The 19,630-nt window shown below is 48.1% G+C and overlaps 1 protein-coding gene across 4 annotated transcripts in view; it reads right to left on the bottom strand.

Annotated features, from left to right (window-relative positions):
* ebf1a (EBF transcription factor 1a) overlaps window positions 1-19,630 on the bottom strand; it is a 193,793-nt gene that overhangs the window by 165,346 nt on the left and 8,817 nt on the right. For all 4 annotated transcript variants that reach the window (XM_006631692.3, XM_006631691.3, XM_015349366.2 and 1 more), the window contains exons 5-6: window positions 13,464-13,537; window positions 9,386-9,454 (exon numbers count right to left, since the gene is read on the bottom strand). In XM_006631692.3, the coding sequence (XP_006631755.1) occupies window positions 9,386-9,454; window positions 13,464-13,537 (143 nt within the window). The remainder of the gene's footprint in view (window positions 1-9,385; window positions 9,455-13,463; window positions 13,538-19,630) is intronic.

The raw sequence follows: 19,630 nt of genomic DNA on the forward strand, positions 1-19,630 counted from the left end.
GTAAATGTCCTTGCTCTCTGAGATACTTTTCAGTTTTACACCTCATCCCACGGACATTAGCGGACAAGGGAGGGGGGAAAATCGCCTCATCAATATTTCTGGAATTACGTTTTTACTATTTTTAAAAAGCGTTTTGAACTGTGCACAGCGTAAGGCATGCCCTTGACTGGCTCTTATCTGAAAGCTGAAGTGAAAAATATTTATAAAAGCGGGCATTTAAAAGTTATAAATGGGGACATCAAAAGTACATTTTGTGAGCGCCCGAACTTGAACCGAGAGTCAAGCTGTTACACTTCCATTTAAAAAAAAAAGCTTTCTGTTCGCGTCAGCTAAAGGAAAATAATTGAAATCAAGTATGCCCCAGGTGTCGCAAAAGCATAAACCCAGCATTGTTTCGCCAGACCAACACGCTTAGGACAAAAAGATAGATGTACTTTCACAATGGTGACCCGGACGAGAGGCGCAGAGCAGCGCAGAAGACGAACTCAAAAGAAACGCGGGGCCGTTATCATCACGACCTCTGAACCTCCGTCAAACCAGCTGCTACTAAGGGCTTCCTGCCTCCATTGAGTGGGACTGTATTTTTTTCCTTAGTGTCATGAGTTAAGGAATAAACGAGTGGCGCACCTTGTCTCCACCGTTTCTTCAGATCTGTTTGGGCTCCGTGTTTGGGGCGGGAGGGACCGCAGGGCGGGCGGCTCGGTATCGCCTCTGACGAGCAGGCCTAGTTAGACGCTCTGTAGCGGGGGGAGCTGTCTGTCCCTTTCCTTGCGACAGTGTCAACTGGAGAAATTCCCGATAAGACTGGGAATGGGGAGCAGGGACGTTTGACTGAACATTTAAGTCCGTCTGTCCTAATTGACACCTCAGCCCTGTGGACCGCGGAGCTGAGGGCTGGGGAGAGAGACAGAAACGAAACCTATTCCGTGACACCGGCTTATTACAACAGCAGAACAGAGCACTTCTTTTTATGACTTTTCTTCTTCGTTCAGACACAAAACTAGCGGACCAGGAAACAACGCCACCCCCTCCCTGCCAAACATCACTCCCCCGCTCACTTCCCCCTAACTCCCTCCACCCCAGTGCACAAAGTGTACTGCCGTGGGTCTGTATTCTGCCAAACGCCTTAATCTCTCAGGAATTATTTGATAAAAAAATATACCTCGGAATTTTCTTGGCAAGGATAGAGTGCTCCGCAGCCGTTCAAATATATTGAGGATGGCTGCCTTCCCGTGTTTGAAAATGGCATATTTCTTTTTTACGGTTGCTACAGTTCCCAAAGCTCAGATATTTGTCTTTTTATTTGTGTATATTATATATATGTGTGTGTGTGTGATAATAATGAATAGTGCTGCAGTAGTTATAGTGTAGAAAATACTGTCAGTCGTTCTCACGTCTGTCCTTGCAGTGGTATAAAATCTAAAATAGTTATACTTAAAAAAAAAAGTTATGATGGAAAACAATTTTGGGGGGCGATAAGAAAGTATAAATCAGACTGCTGCTACTTCAAACATCTAGGCTCGGGACCTGCATGAAGACCTATTAAATCTACACAACAACAAAAATAAATAAATAAATGACCCCCCCCCCCCAGCAGCAACAACAAAAGTGAAACAGAGCAAAACCGAACAGAACGACTGCCAAGCATCTGGCAGAACAGAAACAGCTAGTGCAAGAGGTCAACAGGGTTCATGCCTCAGCAGGGACAAGAGCAAAATTTAAGGGGAAACAAACCAGCAATAAGCCAATTAGTAACGAACCACCCCCCGTTCGACACTGGCAGCTTCTCACCGAGTGGAGCTCCAGGAAAGTGGGGACCCCAGCTCCTCTCCTACCTGGCAAGAGAGGAGCTGTCCCTCAGCAGGGCCTCTCTGCTAGACTGGCCTGATTGGCGTGACCCCGCCTGTCCTGTCAGCAGCACCTGTGTGTGTGCACTGAAGAAAGCAAGCCTTCCTCCCAGAGAGGGAGACATCGCTGCCCCTGGGCCGCTCAAGAGCACCCCCCAGAGGGGGGGCTGGGAAAAGAAAGGGGACCCAGGAGAGACGCACCTGAGGGGGCTCCCTGTGTCCACGGGGTACGGCCTGCTCACACCGAGCGATCTGGCCCCAGGTTCGTGATAAGAAGAGAGCGAACCAAACAGGGGTGGGGGGGGTGGGAGGGGAGAGGCAGCGGAAATAGTTGCCCAGAGAGAGCGAGGGGTGAAGGAAGGAGGAAGGGAGGAGCCCGGCGCATGGGGCCGGTGCGTGCACCTCTTTTGGAGTCACCCAGGCAGATGATGGGACTGCCAACAACAGTCTCGTTAACCCCGTATTAACAGGCAGAGGTAGAGGTGGAAGGGCATTTTATTATTCCTTCTGGGTTTCATTTGGAGCAGGCCACACTCCTGCACTGAGGGGGGTGGTCGAACCCAGGCAGCCCTGAGTCTCCTTGCCTTGAAGGAGCCCGTAGTCTGCCAACGATTTAGGTTGCAATGCCGCAGCGCTTTGTAAGTGCTTCCGGTCTCTGAGGCCTGAGATGTTTTATGCTGTTTAATTACCCTACAATAGCCCTCAGAGCTGGGAAGGTTATTTTTGCAATGTGGCAGAATCACCCCATTTAAGACAATGCAACAAAGCTGAAAGGCTCTAAGCAGCCCGACTGGTCTGCTAACTCATTAAATCAGGCTTTCTAATGACACGAAGCAGTGATATGGGCCATTTTGATTTGTAAATATAAAGAGCTGGAAATGACAGTTGCACTTCCTTCTTGCATATCAATAACAACAGAGCTATAATGGCGAAAAAGCTGCTCTCACCACTTAAATTACAGCAGTCGTCATAAAAATAATAGCAGTAATTTAAGGGCTGCCTCATATTCAGAAGTCCCTGACAAGTGGGGCATTTGTTGTTAATTTCGCTGTGGAATTTACGCAAGGTGACCGCGAGAAGCCCTGCTTTTAAAAATTCAATAAGGAGGCGGTGATGACCTAATTTCCATTTCTTTCATTAAGTTTCCTTGTTGGTTTTTTTTGGGTTTCTTTGGTCCGAACCCAGATGTTGGGGAATCTGTGGGAAATACGTTCTGCCAAAGGGAGTTCGGCCGGTGCCAGGACTACAGCTCCGAGAGCCGAGTCCGGAGAGGAAATCCCACGGTATCCGAGCACTGTCCCGGCCCCGCACCTCCTACTCCTCCTCCTGCTCCCTGCTAGTCCATCCATCAACACGGAGAGACACGGGGCACCAACTTTTCAACTTCCGAGAAACGGACCTCTTTCTGGGCTGGCGGACGAAACAACCCTCAAGAACCCCACTTGCTTGTGAAGGAAAAAAATCGCTTGAAAGCAGGTCGGTTTGATTCTTTGTCTGTTTGTTGGGTTTTTCGTTAGACATGCCTGTGGAGGTGTAGCTCGGAAGAGCTTGCAGTAGGGCCCGGGCTCCTTTCTCTGGCTGTCCGAACAAACACACCGGATGAGATTGGGCCCGAGCAGGCGTGAAGAAGGAAAACAGGACTCTCAGCGACTCAGGGACTCCGGGCCCCTTGATCGACAGAGGAACAGCAGCTCTGCAACTGGACCTACAGCACTTCAGAACCCTCTGCATGTATATTTTAGCACGGGGCCGCTTTTTAAACCAGGCACGCACACAGCAAAGGCCAAGGCCAGACTCGACAGGGGAAGGACACAGCAAGCCGGACACCGTGCTCCTGTCCCAGCTACTGGAAGTTGGCTTTCATCTCCCGATACCCACACCACGGGCCTTATCGGGATTCCCCATCTCTCTGCCCAGCCACCCCCCTCCTCCTCCTCCTCTTCCTCTTCCATCTCCGCTCCCTGACTCCCCTTGTTTCGAGAGCTCAGAAATAAAGACAGCACCGTTTAGGCGACTTCTGAGGTGCCGTTCAGAAAAGACAGGCCGGGGCAGAAGAAAGAGAAAAAAGGAAGGAGGAGGAGGGAAATGTGTGTGTGTGTGTGGGGGGGGGGACTGAGGACAACAATGGAAGATTCTGTCAAGTGCGAGTGAATGAAAAACCAGGCTGAAAGAGATTAAACGAGAGGGGAAAAGGGAAAGCTAAGAGGCATCTATTAGATGTCAGTGGGCTTTTGTGTCCATGTCAATGAGTGTGGATTAAGGTATTTGAAATAATCTTATTGAGGCAGTCAAAAGCTGCAGCCAGAGAGGGGTAGTTTGGGAACATATGGCGGGGTAGCAGAAGTGCTCCTGCCATTGAGGGGGTTAGCTAAGGCTGGAGATCTCATTTCCACTCCGACACCAACCCCCCCACCCCTAGAGAGCCGTCTGCAGGGAAAGTGTGATTACACTCTTCCGAAAGGACACACGCACGCACGCTGTCTGCTCCTGCGCGGCCTCCATCTCTCTGCTCTGCCCTCGCGGGTCCGCAGCGCAGCAGGCGCAGAAAAACACAGCGCTCCCCGCGATCACCCAGCGAGGGCTCGACCCTTTTTCGGGGTACGGCAACCAGCAGGCCTGCGCAGACCCGCCTGCTGTACAGACGGCCTTGAGCTGCCGTGATCAGGCGTGGGGAGACTGTGATCAGAGTGGACCGGAGGTTGAAGCTGAACGACAAGAGCGGTTTCTTCTCACCCCACACTAAGCCCCAGGACTAACCATCAACGTTCTCAGAACGGTCAAAAACAAAAGAGTAAACAGTGGCCGCTCCTGCCACTAACACATTTTAATTTGTGTCCACGAAGGCTGGTTACAAACAGAACTTGTGAGCGGGGAAAAATGTGCTGCTGACAGAGATATAAGTTTATATCCACTTATACCCTCGCACCCGAAGAAGGCACCACAGCCGAAACGTTGTGTTTACTTTCTTCTCTTTTCAGCGTGGAATAAACCTATTACTTGTTCCTTTATATCTACATATAACCACTCTCTACATATCCACAAACAGACATGCTTGTGCGCATAGACACACAGTACATGCATGCATGGATCATAACCTTACCCCCCTAACTTGAGAACACAAGCTTCTTTTAACGCGTCCGTACTCTTCTTATGTTCTTATCCGTTGATCAGTTATCTGCTGGCTACCAAACGGGCCCCGTGAGTGGACTGGCCTCCTCCTGTCTGTAACTGCTCTTCTGCTACATATTCAGATGTTCCTCGGCTGTGGTGTTCAAGCGAAGGGATTGCAAAGCTTTTGTTTTTTAGGTCCGGCTGTAGCAGACAGTTAAAGCAGAGCCATCCCCAGAGAGTTGCCCCTTTGCCAAGCCAGGAATGACAGGGCGCAGCAAGAAACGCCAAGGGTCAGGCCGATTTTACCATGTGAACGGCGGAACAGCAGCAGTTTATCAAGAAACAAAGGTGCAAATGGAAGAAAAATGACAAACAAAATCAGGGACGCACTAATTAGCGAAGTAGTGGGTTACCTTTCACAGCCAAAGTAAGTTCGATTTAAAGAGCTCCTTTCAGGCAAATGAACGGGCTTCCTGTGTGCACATACACTCCATGCAGAATCCACAGCACATATGAGATTTGTTCTTTTAAAACCGTATAATATGAGCCCATTAGTTTACTTTTATTTTTCTACATTCCTCAGGTTTTGCTAGAGTAGCCTGTTCTGCCGCTTATAAAAGAAATCTAATTAGGAAATCACTCTCATTAGTCATAGAGAGGAATTAGTGCTATCCATGCTAATTACTCCTGTAAAATCTAATAATCTCTTTGAAACAAGAACAGCCTAATGAGGTTTTATTTATTGAACTAAATAACTTCAAGGGAAGAAAGAGGTTCAGAATTGTTATTTTTTTGTTCAAATAAGGTTTTTCAGGGAGAAGGCCGTAATACGTTCTAATGGAGCGGGCTTCAGCGAGCTAGCTGGTTTGTCTGTTTGTTTGCTGAGAACAGAAAAAAAAAACCAAAATGACAGCCGCTGCAAAAAAATTAGCTTGTTTTCTTCTTTCAGTTTTCAGATGACCTCATTTTTGTCTTTCTTGTGAAGCAGACTCCGGAGAAGAAAGAACTGCTTTTTTGTTTCCATTTTGCTCCAGTGACACCAGACATAAGAATAAGCTAGACTGTTTTGTCGTTCAGAATTCAGAGAACAAAGTGCTGTGCAGTTAGGTAAATTAGTAGTAGTAGTACCTGTGTTGCCAGTATATCAGTAGTAGTATCTGTAGTAGTAGCAGTTGTATCTATGTTGCTAGTACATTAGTAGTACTCGTAATATTATCTATAGTGGTAGCAGTATCTGTGTTGCCAATATATTAGTACTAGTATCTGTAATAATAGCAGTAGTAGTATCTGTGTTGCCAGTATATCAGTAATAGTAGGAGTAGTAGCAGCAGTATCTGTGTTGCATGTATATCAGTAGTAGTATCTGTAGTAGCAGCAGTATCTACCAATATATGTGCTGCCAATATATTAGTAGTAGTATCTGTGTTGCCAGTGCATTAGTAGTATTAGTAGAAGTACTATATCTGTAGTAGTGGTAGTAGTAGCAGTAACACCAAGAGAAGAAGCAGGATTTTTCCAAAATAATAAGAGCAAAGGGATCGCTTAAAAAAAATGATGCATGTTCACCATGCGTGCGTTGATATCAATGCACATTTTAAAAATTTGGTTCCAAATCGCTGGAACGGAGAAGACACAGCGCAGGAAGGAAGCTGTGGTAGCGCCCGAGCACGCTACGTGCGCACTGGAGCCGAAGGGCTGATGAAGGAGGTACAGCTGTCTCCGGGAGAGCTTCAGAACGCTCTGTGGCACCGGAGCGGAAGGCACAATTCACACATGGCCACACGGGCCCAGGTAGGGCTGTCCTATTTCAACCCAGCGCAGGACAGCTGATCCTCATCCGCTCCCAACCAGGAGAGCGGGTCAGTGACAGCACAGGACCCCCTCATTCCTACATGCCGGGGCGCCGTCTTGTGCAAAGGTTCCACGTTGGGGGATCAAAAACAGAGGCTGGCTCCGTGTCGTATTTTGTGTGGATGTTTTTGGCACCTTGCTATTTTGAAATGACAATAAACGCAGCCGCGTTCAGCGAATCGAAAACAATTGGCTCTGAGGTGTTTATTCAATTAAATTAACAAAGTGTGATCATCTGGGGAGGAGGGAGGGAACAAAGAAACCTCATGCTTCCCTACAGAACTTCGGAAAACCAAATCCAAGGAGGGTTATCCCCCCCCCCGAACACGCCACCCCTTCCCCCTTCGGATTGATTTTCACAAATTAGCTTTAACACTCTTCTGCTTATCGTGGTATATTTGAAAACTCAACAACAAATCAAACTGGCCCAGCACAGAACTGTAACTCTTGTATAAACAAATGCCTTTATGTCCCACATAAATCAAAAGGCTGTTTTTTTGGTTGGCTGATCATAAATTCTTTGAACTGCAAAGGCTTTGATTTGCAGCATTTAATTCTCCCTGACACAGCACGCAGCGCAGAACCCGGCCCAGAAAGCAGAGGGAAGCACAATTTCCGTGCTCCTCTCTTAACCCCTCATCTCTGCAGTGAGTGCCTGAGAAAAGCACGGAAAGATCTTCATCATCTGGTCGCTGATTGGTCGAGGGCCGATAAGACGGGACAAGGGAGTCGGATTTGCCTCCAGCCTGGAGCTCCACATCCCTGGGAGCTGGAGACCTCAATAAATATACCGGGCGCTGAACACCTGGAACCCGACTGATCGTTTTTGAAAAGCAGTCCGGAGGTGGAGATCGGCTTGCTCGTCCGGATTGCTAAACGACCCCGCCTGCCGCTCAGGACAAGTCCGAGAGTCACTGACGTGCAGATTTAGACAGCTTAACCTGAACAGTCAAATGAGCAAACAGAAATAATACAATCATACACCGCTTGAGTCCCTTGCCTTCCCAGCAGTCACTACGAAACTGAAGAGATCAGCTGGAGCCCAGCCTCCAAGTGCTCAAGCAATCAACCTGCATGGTTCTGCATTTCAGACTCCATTCTCCGGCTCACTTAGCCACCTCGGTCACCCCTAATAATACTCAATAATTGCTGTTATCACTGTCTGTTCACGTGCATGCAGAGTCTCTGGGATAGCCTGCCTCAATTCCTGTGTCTGCCAGTGAGAGGATGATCGCGGGCTGTGAAAGACGACTGTGCTGCTGCCCCAGAGCCGAGCGCAAGGGTGGCCCCCTGGCACTTTTGGCTGCTATTGTTTTACAGACCATTAGCCATGTGGGTTTTATTAATTGGAGCTGCGTGAGGAGTTTCCTCTGGCTGCTGAAGCGCCGGAGGGGTTCTGCCGTCACACACACTGGGAGCTCGCTTTCCCCAGTTCGGCGCGCCCCCCCCCTGCCACCAGCAGCGAGCCGGACTGCAAGCGCAAGCCCGACCCGACGAGTAAGACAGCGGCACCGCGAGGAGGGGCATCGTTAGCCCCCTCGCGCAAGGCAGGCACCTGCTCGACCGCCTTACAGGCCGCAGAGTCCTGAGGGGTTTCCAGGCCTTGGGGGCGTGTTGAGCAGAGAAAGGCCAAGCCCTCCTGATACACCAGCACCGCCTCACGGCCGAGACGTTCCGCCTGAACGACCCAAAATGAGGGGGCAACGCAAGAAAGAGGAGGGGGAAGAACAGAGAGAAAAGCGTGCCGGCTCAACAGCCATCGCTGGCCGGACCACAGCTTGCTCGTTCACGTTGTCCGCTGGGTTCACAGAACCGCGCTGACCAGGGGCAGAGTGGAGTCTTTCCCTGAAGGACTGCAGGAACAGCTTCCTCAGCTCTCACCTTCCCAAACACCAGACAGCACCTTTCTGCTCTCCGGTCCCTTCCGGTGAGCTGGTGAAAGTTGTTTTCTAAAGCTAACATCCGTTACAGGCGCGCCGCCTTCCCCTTCTCTCTGGCTCGTCCCTGCATCAGCAAAACGGCAGGGAAGACAACGCTTTTTTCCGCGCGCTGTTGTTCGCACGGTCCTCACGGATGCGAGAGCTGCGATTTGTTTTCCGTTGATAACGAGAGCAATCCTACCCCACATCACCCCCATGTCACTCTCGAGCCCAGGCTGCGCAAGCCTTCACAGACTCAAAGTCCCTGGCTTTCTCCAGGACAGAGATGCTAAGCACAGCAGCTAATGAGCGACAAAAAACAAATGCCAAACATCTAAATTACCTCCTCTCCTGGGTCTGATAACCAGAACACACCAACAAAAACAACAGCTTCCCCAGATCACTGGAGACATACTCTGCAAGAGCACAGTTCCATCTTTCACAACAGTTGAGGGTGAACCAGGGTATCCCTCTCAAGCAATTGGAGGACAGCCCTTTACCCATAATTCCCCACCGTCTCCCGGCAACGGCGGCCAGAGAGCCCAGACCAAGGCAGCAGAGCCGTAGCGGAGCTCTGTAATAACCATGTTATAACTGGAGTGTAACAGGCTCAGAGCCTGGCCGCAGCAGCGCGGACCACAAAGCAGGGACCCCTACCTGTCGATGATCACGGGATCCGAGGGCGTCTCGTTCCGATTGCCACAGCTTTTCTTGTCGCAGCAGCGGCTGGGGAAAGGTGGGAGAGAAAGCAAAGGTCGGAGAAGGTCACCGATCGCCTTGGTGTCCGCGCATGTGTCAGCAATTACCCTAGGCTACCGGGAGGAGGGGGGTCGAAGGAGGGAGCGTGTCTGTTTCTGGTTACTGTTCTTCCCTGGAAATGTTCAGCCAGGGATCACCTGCGAGGGAGAGCCGCTGAGGAAACAGGAGCTTCTCATGCCCCTAGTTATGACTGTCACATATGGGCCAGCTATGGGATTACAAAGGCGATCCATCCTTCAGACGGCCTGCCTCCTGTTACAGCTGTGCGGCAGAGCCGTGATCTTCCTAGGCCTCACCTGAGGCAGGTAATTACCCCCTCCAGCCCCTCCCTGCTCCGATACGAACCTGAAAACACACACGTATGAACCAGACTCCCCCCGCAGCCTCTGCCTTTGACAAAGGACAGAGTGATTGAGTGGGAGGGGGGTTGGGGGGACAGAGGGGGGGTCCCGAACAGCGGTGATGAACCTCCAGCTCACGTTACGCCTGCACAGATGGTAGAGGGGTATGAATGAACGCGCCGGAGAGGTTGTCACATAAAACCAGCGGCATTGTCTCGCTCGGGGAGCTGTGCATCCTGTCCTCTCCCGCCCTGGCCACCTTCCTCTCCCCCTGTCCCCCTGCTCGCGCGCTCCGGGCTTCTCCCTGCCCAGCCTCCCCTGGCTCCCCGACTCGGCGCGCGGATCCCAAACCTCCGGATCCGGTGTATTCCTGAACTGGCTCTCTCCCATCTGGGTCAGCCGTCCTCACCCCCCCCCCCCCAATCAAGACAGATAAGTCAGTAAAAAAAGGGCCTTTTCTAAAAGATGGTTTATGTGGGTTTTGAGAAACAAACACCTCTCCCTGCCGTAAAAGATGCGGCAGAATTTGCAGCTCGTTAGCGTCATGCGATTAGCAATGTGTGGACGGTGGCTTTGTGGTTCCAGGTTCCGGGTGGCTCCGATACCGCGCGGGAGAGACAGGTTGGCACGGCGCTCTGTGTTCCTCGGCCACGCCGGCCTGGCGCGACGCCAGCCCCGCTTGTCGATGAGCACCGCTGGGAGGCCCATCCTCGCCTTCAAAGCCCCGAGATCAGAGAGACGCCAGCCCGCAGGACGAGCTGACTCAGCCGGCCCGCCTATTCATCTCTCCTTCCCCGGGCCCTTTCCCCGCGCCTGGCTCTTCGGGTGACGTCTCTGCCTGAAAGGGATGCTTCTGCCTCATGTCTGGGAGACGTCAGGCGACGGGCGTGGGTGGGAGAGCGAGTGGGAGCGGGGTTCAGGGCCGCTCTGTCAGGCCGGACGAGGAGGAGGAGGAGGAGATGTTGCCCAGAACAGAGGCAGGAAACAGAAGTCATCTGTGGAGTGTTGCAGCCCTGCCTCTGGGCAGGGGCATCTCCTCTCACGCTGCTCTCCTGCCCTCTCTCCCTCCCACAGCTGGTCACGCCTCTGCCATGTATTACTGGGAGAGGGGGCACATTAATGGGGCCCCCCCCCCTCCCCTGGCATGGAACTGAGCTAAGCTGGGGTGGGGGTGGGGGGAGACTGTCTGGCTTCCAATAATAACCGGGCACTCAAACAGCGCCCACGAAAGGCCACGCACGCACACGCTCCGGCACCCCACGAGAAATAAAACCCTTTCCAAAAAAAAATCTAATTAGCACATTCTAATTATTTGAGGATTTTTGTTGTTGCTTTGCTCCCTCTCTTAGGAAAGTGCTGGGTTTTTTTTTTTTAATCTCTCTGTGTTCCTGTCTGGTAAAGGCTTTGCAGCCTTCCAATGTATACCATTGTGATGATGTCATCAGTAAGGGACAAGCACAGGCACCATTTTAGGGTAAATACCTGTACGCACAGCCAAAAAGGCATCCTATTAGTAACACTTCTGAATGAAGGGTACAGAAGGGACACTATTTCTTTACTGGGTCCCTGCAAAAGTTCCTCAAGCTCATTGCTGCCTTCAGAAATGCAAAACTCCTAACCTACCTCTGGATTTGAAGTCATTCTCTTAAAAGCATTTGAGATTGTACACATACTTTTATTCTGCCTCGTGTTTGACAAGAAAAGATTAAGCAGTTTTTGTCCTATGGATGCAAGCTGGCTTGGCACCATATGGCTAATGGAAGAGCACAGCAATTAGCAGCACTGATTAATGGTGAACAGACTCTAATTTTATGCTTATAATTGAGACTGTGTTTGCACCCCCAGTGCAGAATCAGCACATCCTAATCCAGCGTGGAATCGTGGGATAGGACAGGCGACCCGGCAGGGCAGCGCGTGTGTATGTATGTGTGTGTGGGGTGGGGGTACGGTACACTAGCTGTCTCTACCCTGTGTAACTCCATTCCTACCTTCATGCACACAGCCATAAGGAGGCCGCAGAAGGGAAAACTCAGTCTTTAAGCAGAGCCGTACTGCTGGATGTCTGCTGACATACTGGCTCCACATGGGCCCGGTATTTAAGGGGAGCCAGTCGCCCAGCTGTGTCAAAGTGTCAGCTCAGCCCGGTAAAGGAGTGTTCCTTCCAAATGAACAAACTAGGCTTTCACTTTTACAGATGTCCAGGTGAGGGGAATCTACTTACAGGGAACTGTTTCTATCTAAAATGCAACCACCTCTTTTTGCAATGCTCCTCTTTTGCATAGCTTGTAGCGTATGTGTGCATTTGTGTCTGGGGCATATATATTTCACTGTCAACATGCTAAGGAAAATGCATTTATTATAAAAAGAATAACAAGAAAATTCTGACTGAATAATGAGTTCCTGCTTGTCCTAATTAACCGAGCATGAGTAGGATATATTTAGGAGAAAACTGTTAAAATGCTCTTCGGTATTCCTAAAAATAGATGAGAGCCTATCTTCACAACCCAGTTTTAAGCGAAAGAAATTCATCTTTCGCTTTTAATTAAAGGTGCAACACTTGATAGCGAGCTCATCTTCCTCTCTTGCTTGCCTTGTTGTTCAGGCCTCTCTTTTGCTCCTGCCAGCTGGGATAGTGGGGGTGACCTGGTTAGAGCCTTGTGGGCAGTACTCCTAGCCAAGCTGTTAGCGGGAGAACGAGGGGAACCCCAGAATGATACCTTTGCCGTTAAGCTACTGAATTGAGGAGTCTTAGGACTTCTAGGGCTCCCTCAGCAGAATCTGTCCTGCAAAGCTTTTTTCTCGTGTGGCTTGTGAGCACAGAGGCCACTCTGTGCACACCTGGGTGAGGGTTCCCCTCTGAATAGAAAAGACAACCCTTGCGGAGTGCAGGCCTATTCGGTTTAGACCGTCGTGCCCTTCACCTGCAGCGACCCAAACAAGAAGACTGGGCACGTCTCAAAGCGAGGAGAGGAGGAGACACCTGGGCACTTGAACCATCGCCACAGTCTGTGTTTTGGCGGTGAAAATCTGCCGGGGTCTATCCTTAACCTCTGCAGCAGCCAGCTGCAAAGGATGATGGGATGCTGGTTGTTTGGCCAGGCTCCGCGCCGTAAGGGGAGGACAAAGCTCCCGAGGAGCCACCTGAAGCTTCAGAAGAGGCTTCCCAAAGCAAAATATCTGGTGTCCATCAGTCCTGCTAATGTGTCCAGCAATGCCTCCTTACATGTGATTTATTGCTGGTCGGTTCTTTAAGAGGTGCCCTTGTAATCAGTTATTGGAGATCATTGCGTCTCGTCCCTCTCTGGCTGTGCCAAGTGTCTCCACTCCCAGCAGCTCAATTACACGCCCATGCCCTGCCGTGATCTCATACGAGAACCTCACCAGCCCATTAACCTTTTCGGGCAGTTTAAAACCGGGCTATTACACTGCTGGTGTGCAGGGGGGAGCTGCACGCTGACAAGAAGAAGTCTTTCCCAGAAGAAGTCGCGGGAAGAGCTTCCAAGCTTCATGCGCAGATATTCCACTTTCTCTCCAATCTTCATATTATTATTTCAGTGCGATTTCCCTTGTTTTGTTTCCTGCTCGTTCGTGTGAGGAGTGAACCATGTGGGGCGACAGAGCACATCGAGCCTTACCTGCACATGATTTCGTGTGTCAGTAGAACTCGGCACATTTCGGGATTTTTGTCTTGACCTTCATAAATAATAGCCTGAAATGAGGGAGAGAAAACAAGTTGTATTACCAAAAATTCTCATCGACCAGACAGGAAGTCAAACACAGTCAGTACGGGGCCAATATGGTTCTGTTTTACTAAAACCCGCAATCAGGACAAACAGGACTCATTATACTAAACACTGTCTAATGACTGAGCTCTGATGATATCCCATCACACACGGCATGCTTATGAGACAGCTTAAAGTTCCTAACCCACTCTTCAAACCCTCATTCACATATTGCTTATATTCTGAGAACAGATTCTGCTGAGAAAAACATACACAGGGCAATCGTAAGAGCTTAATGTAAAATTTATTGCATCTGGCAGGAAAAGGTTCATAACTGACCACATGTGTCATGGGAATCCGCAGTTCCAGGATTCCAGGACTTCTGGCCGAGAATGATCTGTTTGCAGTCAATTGTAACTTACAAAAACAGCTATGCAGTTCGCAGAGCATTACATATGGAAATGACTTGTAAAGTTGTAACAGTAACCTGTTTTGTTCGGAGCACATTTGCGGGCGTACAAGCGGTCCATTTGTTGAGCTGTCTTGATTAGCTGGCTATAGGCACACTAAGACCCTTCTTTAAGTCCAGGCACATTAACGACACAAGTGTTGTGAGATTCAAAACTCCTGCTGGAACTGTGCGCACTGTTATTTTACTGCTGCAGCCAGTTCTAAAAAAAAAATTAAAAATGTGTGCAAGCTCCCATATATTCGTACTTCTTCTGCCTCTAGTTTTCATTTGATTTAGATGAAATGTGTAGTTTGTCTCCATGTTTATCAATGGAATTTGACAAATCAGATTCATTGGTTTTTTTCACCACTGAAAAGCACATGCACAAAGGCCAGGGCATTAATGAATTATTTTTAGTAGTGGGGGGGTGGGGGGGGGTGGAGGACAGGGTTCGTCTCAGGCGATGGCTGCCTGGCCACTTTTGGTGCCAGTCAGCTAGAGGCAATAGTACTGACAAGTCTTGAAGGCTCTCCCTAAGAGTGTATGAATACTACAAACCATCAAACACCCACATAAAAAAATTAAGGGATATACAATTATTTTTCAATCAAAAAATCAGGAAATAAATATTGATTCTGTAAAGGGATGTGGGAAAATGGGACAAGATACCAGGTCGTGTTGTTGAAGCCGAAACCCTGGTTTCCTTCAAAGACATGACTGGGTAAGATCCTCAGCTCAATTAAGTACTCATTACCAAACAGACCAGAGGAGCCACATTGTAACTGCTTTTTAACTGTCCTTATTTGCTTGCATTCCTAAATAACTCAAACTAAAAAACCACATTCGAATCACGGCCATGGCATTTTATATCAATAGCTCAATCCACTCATTCCATGTCCAGAAAATGTCTTTACGGTATTTGCTTTTCTAAGGTGGGTTTGCAAACGCAGTTCCAAGTCTGGCCTCGAGTTCGGAGGCCGATTTTTTCTCCGTGGCTAGTACAGTATCAGTGAGACTTGGTCCTGATCACTTGAGCAGACCACGTGGTTTTAAAACAGATGCGAGTTAACTTGTGCATCACGGGTTAGGGAGAGAAAAAAAGGACAGGCCGCATTATGGCTTGCAATATGACAGCTTTAGTTTTTTGTTGAAGTGATTATTGTTATGTTCCACCCTTTACTCAACACTCAGCTATTCCTGGCACGTGCTCCCATCTGCGCCTCAGTCCGACTGGAAAGCCGAGCTTTCTGGGAGCGAGAGGACAGCTCCTGCGCTCTTCTGGCTGTGCCTGTGTTCAGGACTGTAATCGTATTTCTGTGCCTTCGCACTGTAACTACTCTACCGTATAAAGCCCCAAACAAATGGCTGTATGTTGTACTGGGGGGCGGAGGTAGACAGGCAGGCTGGGGGTAGGGGGGTTGAGCAGTTGGACGGCCAGACTGGGAACAAAGTGAGCCATCTGGCCCAGCGCTGAGTTCTTCCAAAAACCTCAGCTTTGTTTTCAACCTCAGACTCCAAACAACACATTTTCCACCGCTGCGAATTTCTCATTTTCCCCAAACATACACAGCCCTGAGCTGCCTGCGCTGCGCCACCCCAGCCGCCCTTTCAGTGCTGGGAGTGTTGGAATACAGGAGGAAGAGCTGCGCAGGACAGCAGCTGCTGCCTCCCTGCAAAACACTTCTGCTAACAGTACTAAACTACTACTTTAGTTGTAACTAAATAGCACTTACAGCTATTGCAAACTCTACTAAACTACTTCAGCTACTGCAGTTACAGCTACTGCTACTGCAAACACTACTAAACTACTTCAGCTACTGCAGTTATACCTACTGCTACTGCAAACACTACTAAACTACTTCAGCTACTGCAGTTACAGCTACTGCTACTGCAAACACTACTAAACTTCTTCAGCTACTGCAGTTACAGCTACTGCAACTGCAAACACTACTAAACTACTTCAGCTACTGCAGTTACAGCTACTGCTACTGCAAACACTACTAAACTTCTTCAGCTACTGCTGTTTCACCTACTGCTACTGCAAACACTACTAAACTATTTCAACTACTGCTGTTACAGCTAATATTTCACCAGGTACTTCTAGAATGACTAATACTACTGCTACTACTAAAACTACAATCTCTATTCCTGGTGCATTTAATACTTCTGCTATTTCTAAAACTATTAATACCACTATTGAAAATATTAAGGCTGCTAACATTACTGGTACAGCTGCTTCTCTAGCTAGTATTTGTGTGACTGCTTCTGAAGGACCACTGCTGTAACTTTTTTATACAATAACTATTACTCATAATGAAAAATATAACTATTAATTACACATCTTCTACTCAAGTTCTTGGTCATTGTGTAATCCAAGAAAAGTATTAAAGAAGATTTAAGGATGACCACTTACAGTGAAGTATTTGTAAACCCAGACAAAATCACAAAGTATACATTTCTATTAGAATGTCTATTTTTATCTATCATAATGATATCATCCAGATGATGATATATCTACACAATTAGGCCTTTGGCCTTAATTAGTTTTTGCTGTGTGTCCTCAGTGATATAGGATCTCTGCCGGTACCTTCGTCCTTTTTTCTTTATGTTGTTTCACTTTGAGAAAAAAAGGGCCAAGGTCTTTTAAAACAGAGCCACATGCATCACTGTCTACAGGCCTCTAGCAAAGCACAGATCCCAGAGCAGCCTGGTTCTGTTTATTCACTGATGAATTTAGACCGAAAATAAACAAAACTGGGCCCTTAAAATGCCCTCTGCCTAGGCGAGACAGAACATCCATCGAATTATTTTTTGAACACCATGCCAAAGGTGGAAGGTTTTGAAAGCGGGGGTAATATCTCTGCTGCTTTTAGCTCATTTCTGCTCTTCAGATTGCAATTTCTGCAGTTTCCACTGTACCGTCATTAGGCAGGTCTATTTATAGCTCTGGGCAAAAGCCTGGACAGTTATAGTGACTCAAGAAAAAGTTTAAAAACTGCATTGAGTATGACCCTGAATCAAGGGAAAGTTAAAATCACCAGCAAACACAACTATGGCAACAAGAAAAGTTTCTTCACCTTTATCTAACTATAAAGCACGACACTGGTAATTTTGGAGGGTTATTTCTTTTATCTGAGGGATGGGGTGTCAATCCAATGAACTAACTAAAATCACCCTAAACATTGCAGCTATTATAATGCTATGAAAAAAAGTTTAAAACACTTCATCATGGCTAAGAGAACTGTACACTTGGCTAGGTACTGTGGAGATATGCCTGTTCATGAAAGTATTGGTATGAGTGACATAAAATGCCACATGTTGATAAATGCCTTGATGTACTCTTACTGTGATGTCGGTTTAAAGTGGAGAGGGTTGACACTCACAAACACGCTGTCTACTTAACTTCTTCCAATGTTATAGTACCAGTGCACATAGGAACGACTCAGTCCCTGCCTGTAAAGACCCGCAGCCCCTTCCTGAAACAGAGACCACTATGTTAATTCTGTAAAAGTCCCGCATCTCTAGAGCATTATAGGATTCCGTCAGGTAAATACAACTGCTTTTGCCTTCCATGTGCGTATCAGTGGTCTTTTTGGTGTCTTTTAGGTATGTATTTTGTCTTTCAGGGGTGAAATTAGATCTTCAAGGGTGTTTTTCTTTATGTTCAGTGTGTTTGCTCTCTTTGGCTCTCTCTCTGCCTTTCCGCCCTCACCTAGCCCTGGGCCAGTCTGATTCTGGCTGTGTGTCATAGCTAAGGGCCCTCTCTCGCTCCCTGTCCCTCCTTTTTCTCCCTTCATCCAGGCTGCAGAAAGAGCCGTCGACGGCTCTGAAGCAGGGCTCTGCTGAGAGTCAGCCTGCACAAGTTCTCGAACGTACTCCTTGTCAGGAGAAGGCAGATGAAATAGAAGCCAAAGCAGCAGGAGCACAGAGGAAGAACAAGCTGCCCACACATTTCCAAAAGAAAGAAATTAAATAACACGTTGGTGGCGTTCTCCGCTCGTCTCACCAAAGAACACAAAAGAAAGAACTGCGAAACGCTACAAGTACAGTCTTCCAGTCACGGAAGACTCTGAAGCAGAAAGAGACGTTCTGAGTGTCTTTAAAGCACACGTTACAGAAATACGCGTCTAAAATGTACAACACACAGATTATACAAAGCGTGTACACTATAGAGTATAACATCCAGAAGTTTCAGAGGACCCTTCTTGCTCTCAACCTGTCTCACATCATCGGTCCGTTAAGAAGCTCTAATTACAGGAAGTGTCTAATAAAGGTGATCGATGTCACTCTACGCATTTTGTTTGGATAGCTGAAGTGTTTTCTGAACTGCTGTATAAATATCATGTAAATACACCGGCAACAGCCCAATAAATTACAGAACAAAGCCCATTCAAATGCTTTTCCTCCGCAAAATCCTGCATTTAAGGAAAGCGGTCATTTGTATTAACCCATCCTCCAAACACATCGCCTTCTTTTCTCTTTATCTGTCCAGCTCTGTGCAGTCGCTTCGAGACTGGCCTCTTGTTTTAATAAGATGGAGTGTGTCTAACGTGCCGGAGAATTTCCAGTTTTTCTCTAGTCCTCACTAGCTGAAAAAACTGATCCAAAACAGCTATTTAGGCTATAAAACATGCATGGCATCAGTGTTTCTGCAAACCCAGGATGAATGCAGCATGCATTAACAAGCGCATTACATTGATATGTCTTTAATACATATTTCATTTTGCAGAAGTAACTTTTCATATTTCATTTGCAGTTTTCTCCTCCAGCCTTGATGTGACAACCGCTTCTAAAGCATGTAAACAAGTTACTAAAAATACATTAAAACACACTTCCCTTTTTGTTACCGTGATCTGCAAACACTTCACAAAGAGCTCGGTCGCTTTTCTTTCTCTGCCTCCTGCAACTTTTATAGGTGTCGTGATTGCAGCGTGATGCTCTTTGTTCAAACCCTCAGCTGTTCTGGCGCCGAGCTCAGGGTTAGAAAGCCCCACATTTTGTTTTGTTTTTTCTGCGCTCGCCGTCTTCATCAGATCTGTCAGCGGCGGTGCTGCTGATCACACATGTCGCTGTCAGATTGACACTCAGGCCTCTCTCGCGCAATCTGAAGACAATTTATGGAAAGTCTCCCTGGAATGTGTGTGTGTGTGTGTGTTTTCCTCACCCTAGTTGGTTAAAAGTAATGTTAACGGCAAACTTTAAATCGATGACCAATACAGCTGTCTGCCTCTGCCCTGACATTGTTGTCCTCCTCACAATGAATGACAGGAGCTGTGCGTCAGCCACAGCAGTTGGGACATATAAAACGCAGTTTTCAGTGAGGAGTCCTTATTAAACGCTTCCATAGGAGAGCCATGAGAGTTTGAACAAGTGGGATATGCTGGGATCGCTGCCCTTGTTGCTCCTAATGAGTTCTGCATGTTCTCTCAACACGGTTATCCACAAAGCAGGCAATTTCCATATCCGAGCCACTCATCAGGCCAGAGCTTATCCTGGTTTCCATGGAGTTAAATGGACAAGAGAACATGTGATGCCCCCAGCCCCCAGTCCAGGATGGGATGCTGGTCTATCACAGCTATCCCCCCTCCACCAACCAATGCTAGTGCTCATTTATACAGCTGGGTGGGCT

The sequence above is a fragment of the Lepisosteus oculatus genome, chromosome 11 (genome assembly GCF_040954835.1).
Source record: "Lepisosteus oculatus isolate fLepOcu1 chromosome 11, fLepOcu1.hap2, whole genome shotgun sequence".
Classification (NCBI taxonomy): Eukaryota; Metazoa; Chordata; class Actinopteri; order Semionotiformes; family Lepisosteidae; genus Lepisosteus; species Lepisosteus oculatus.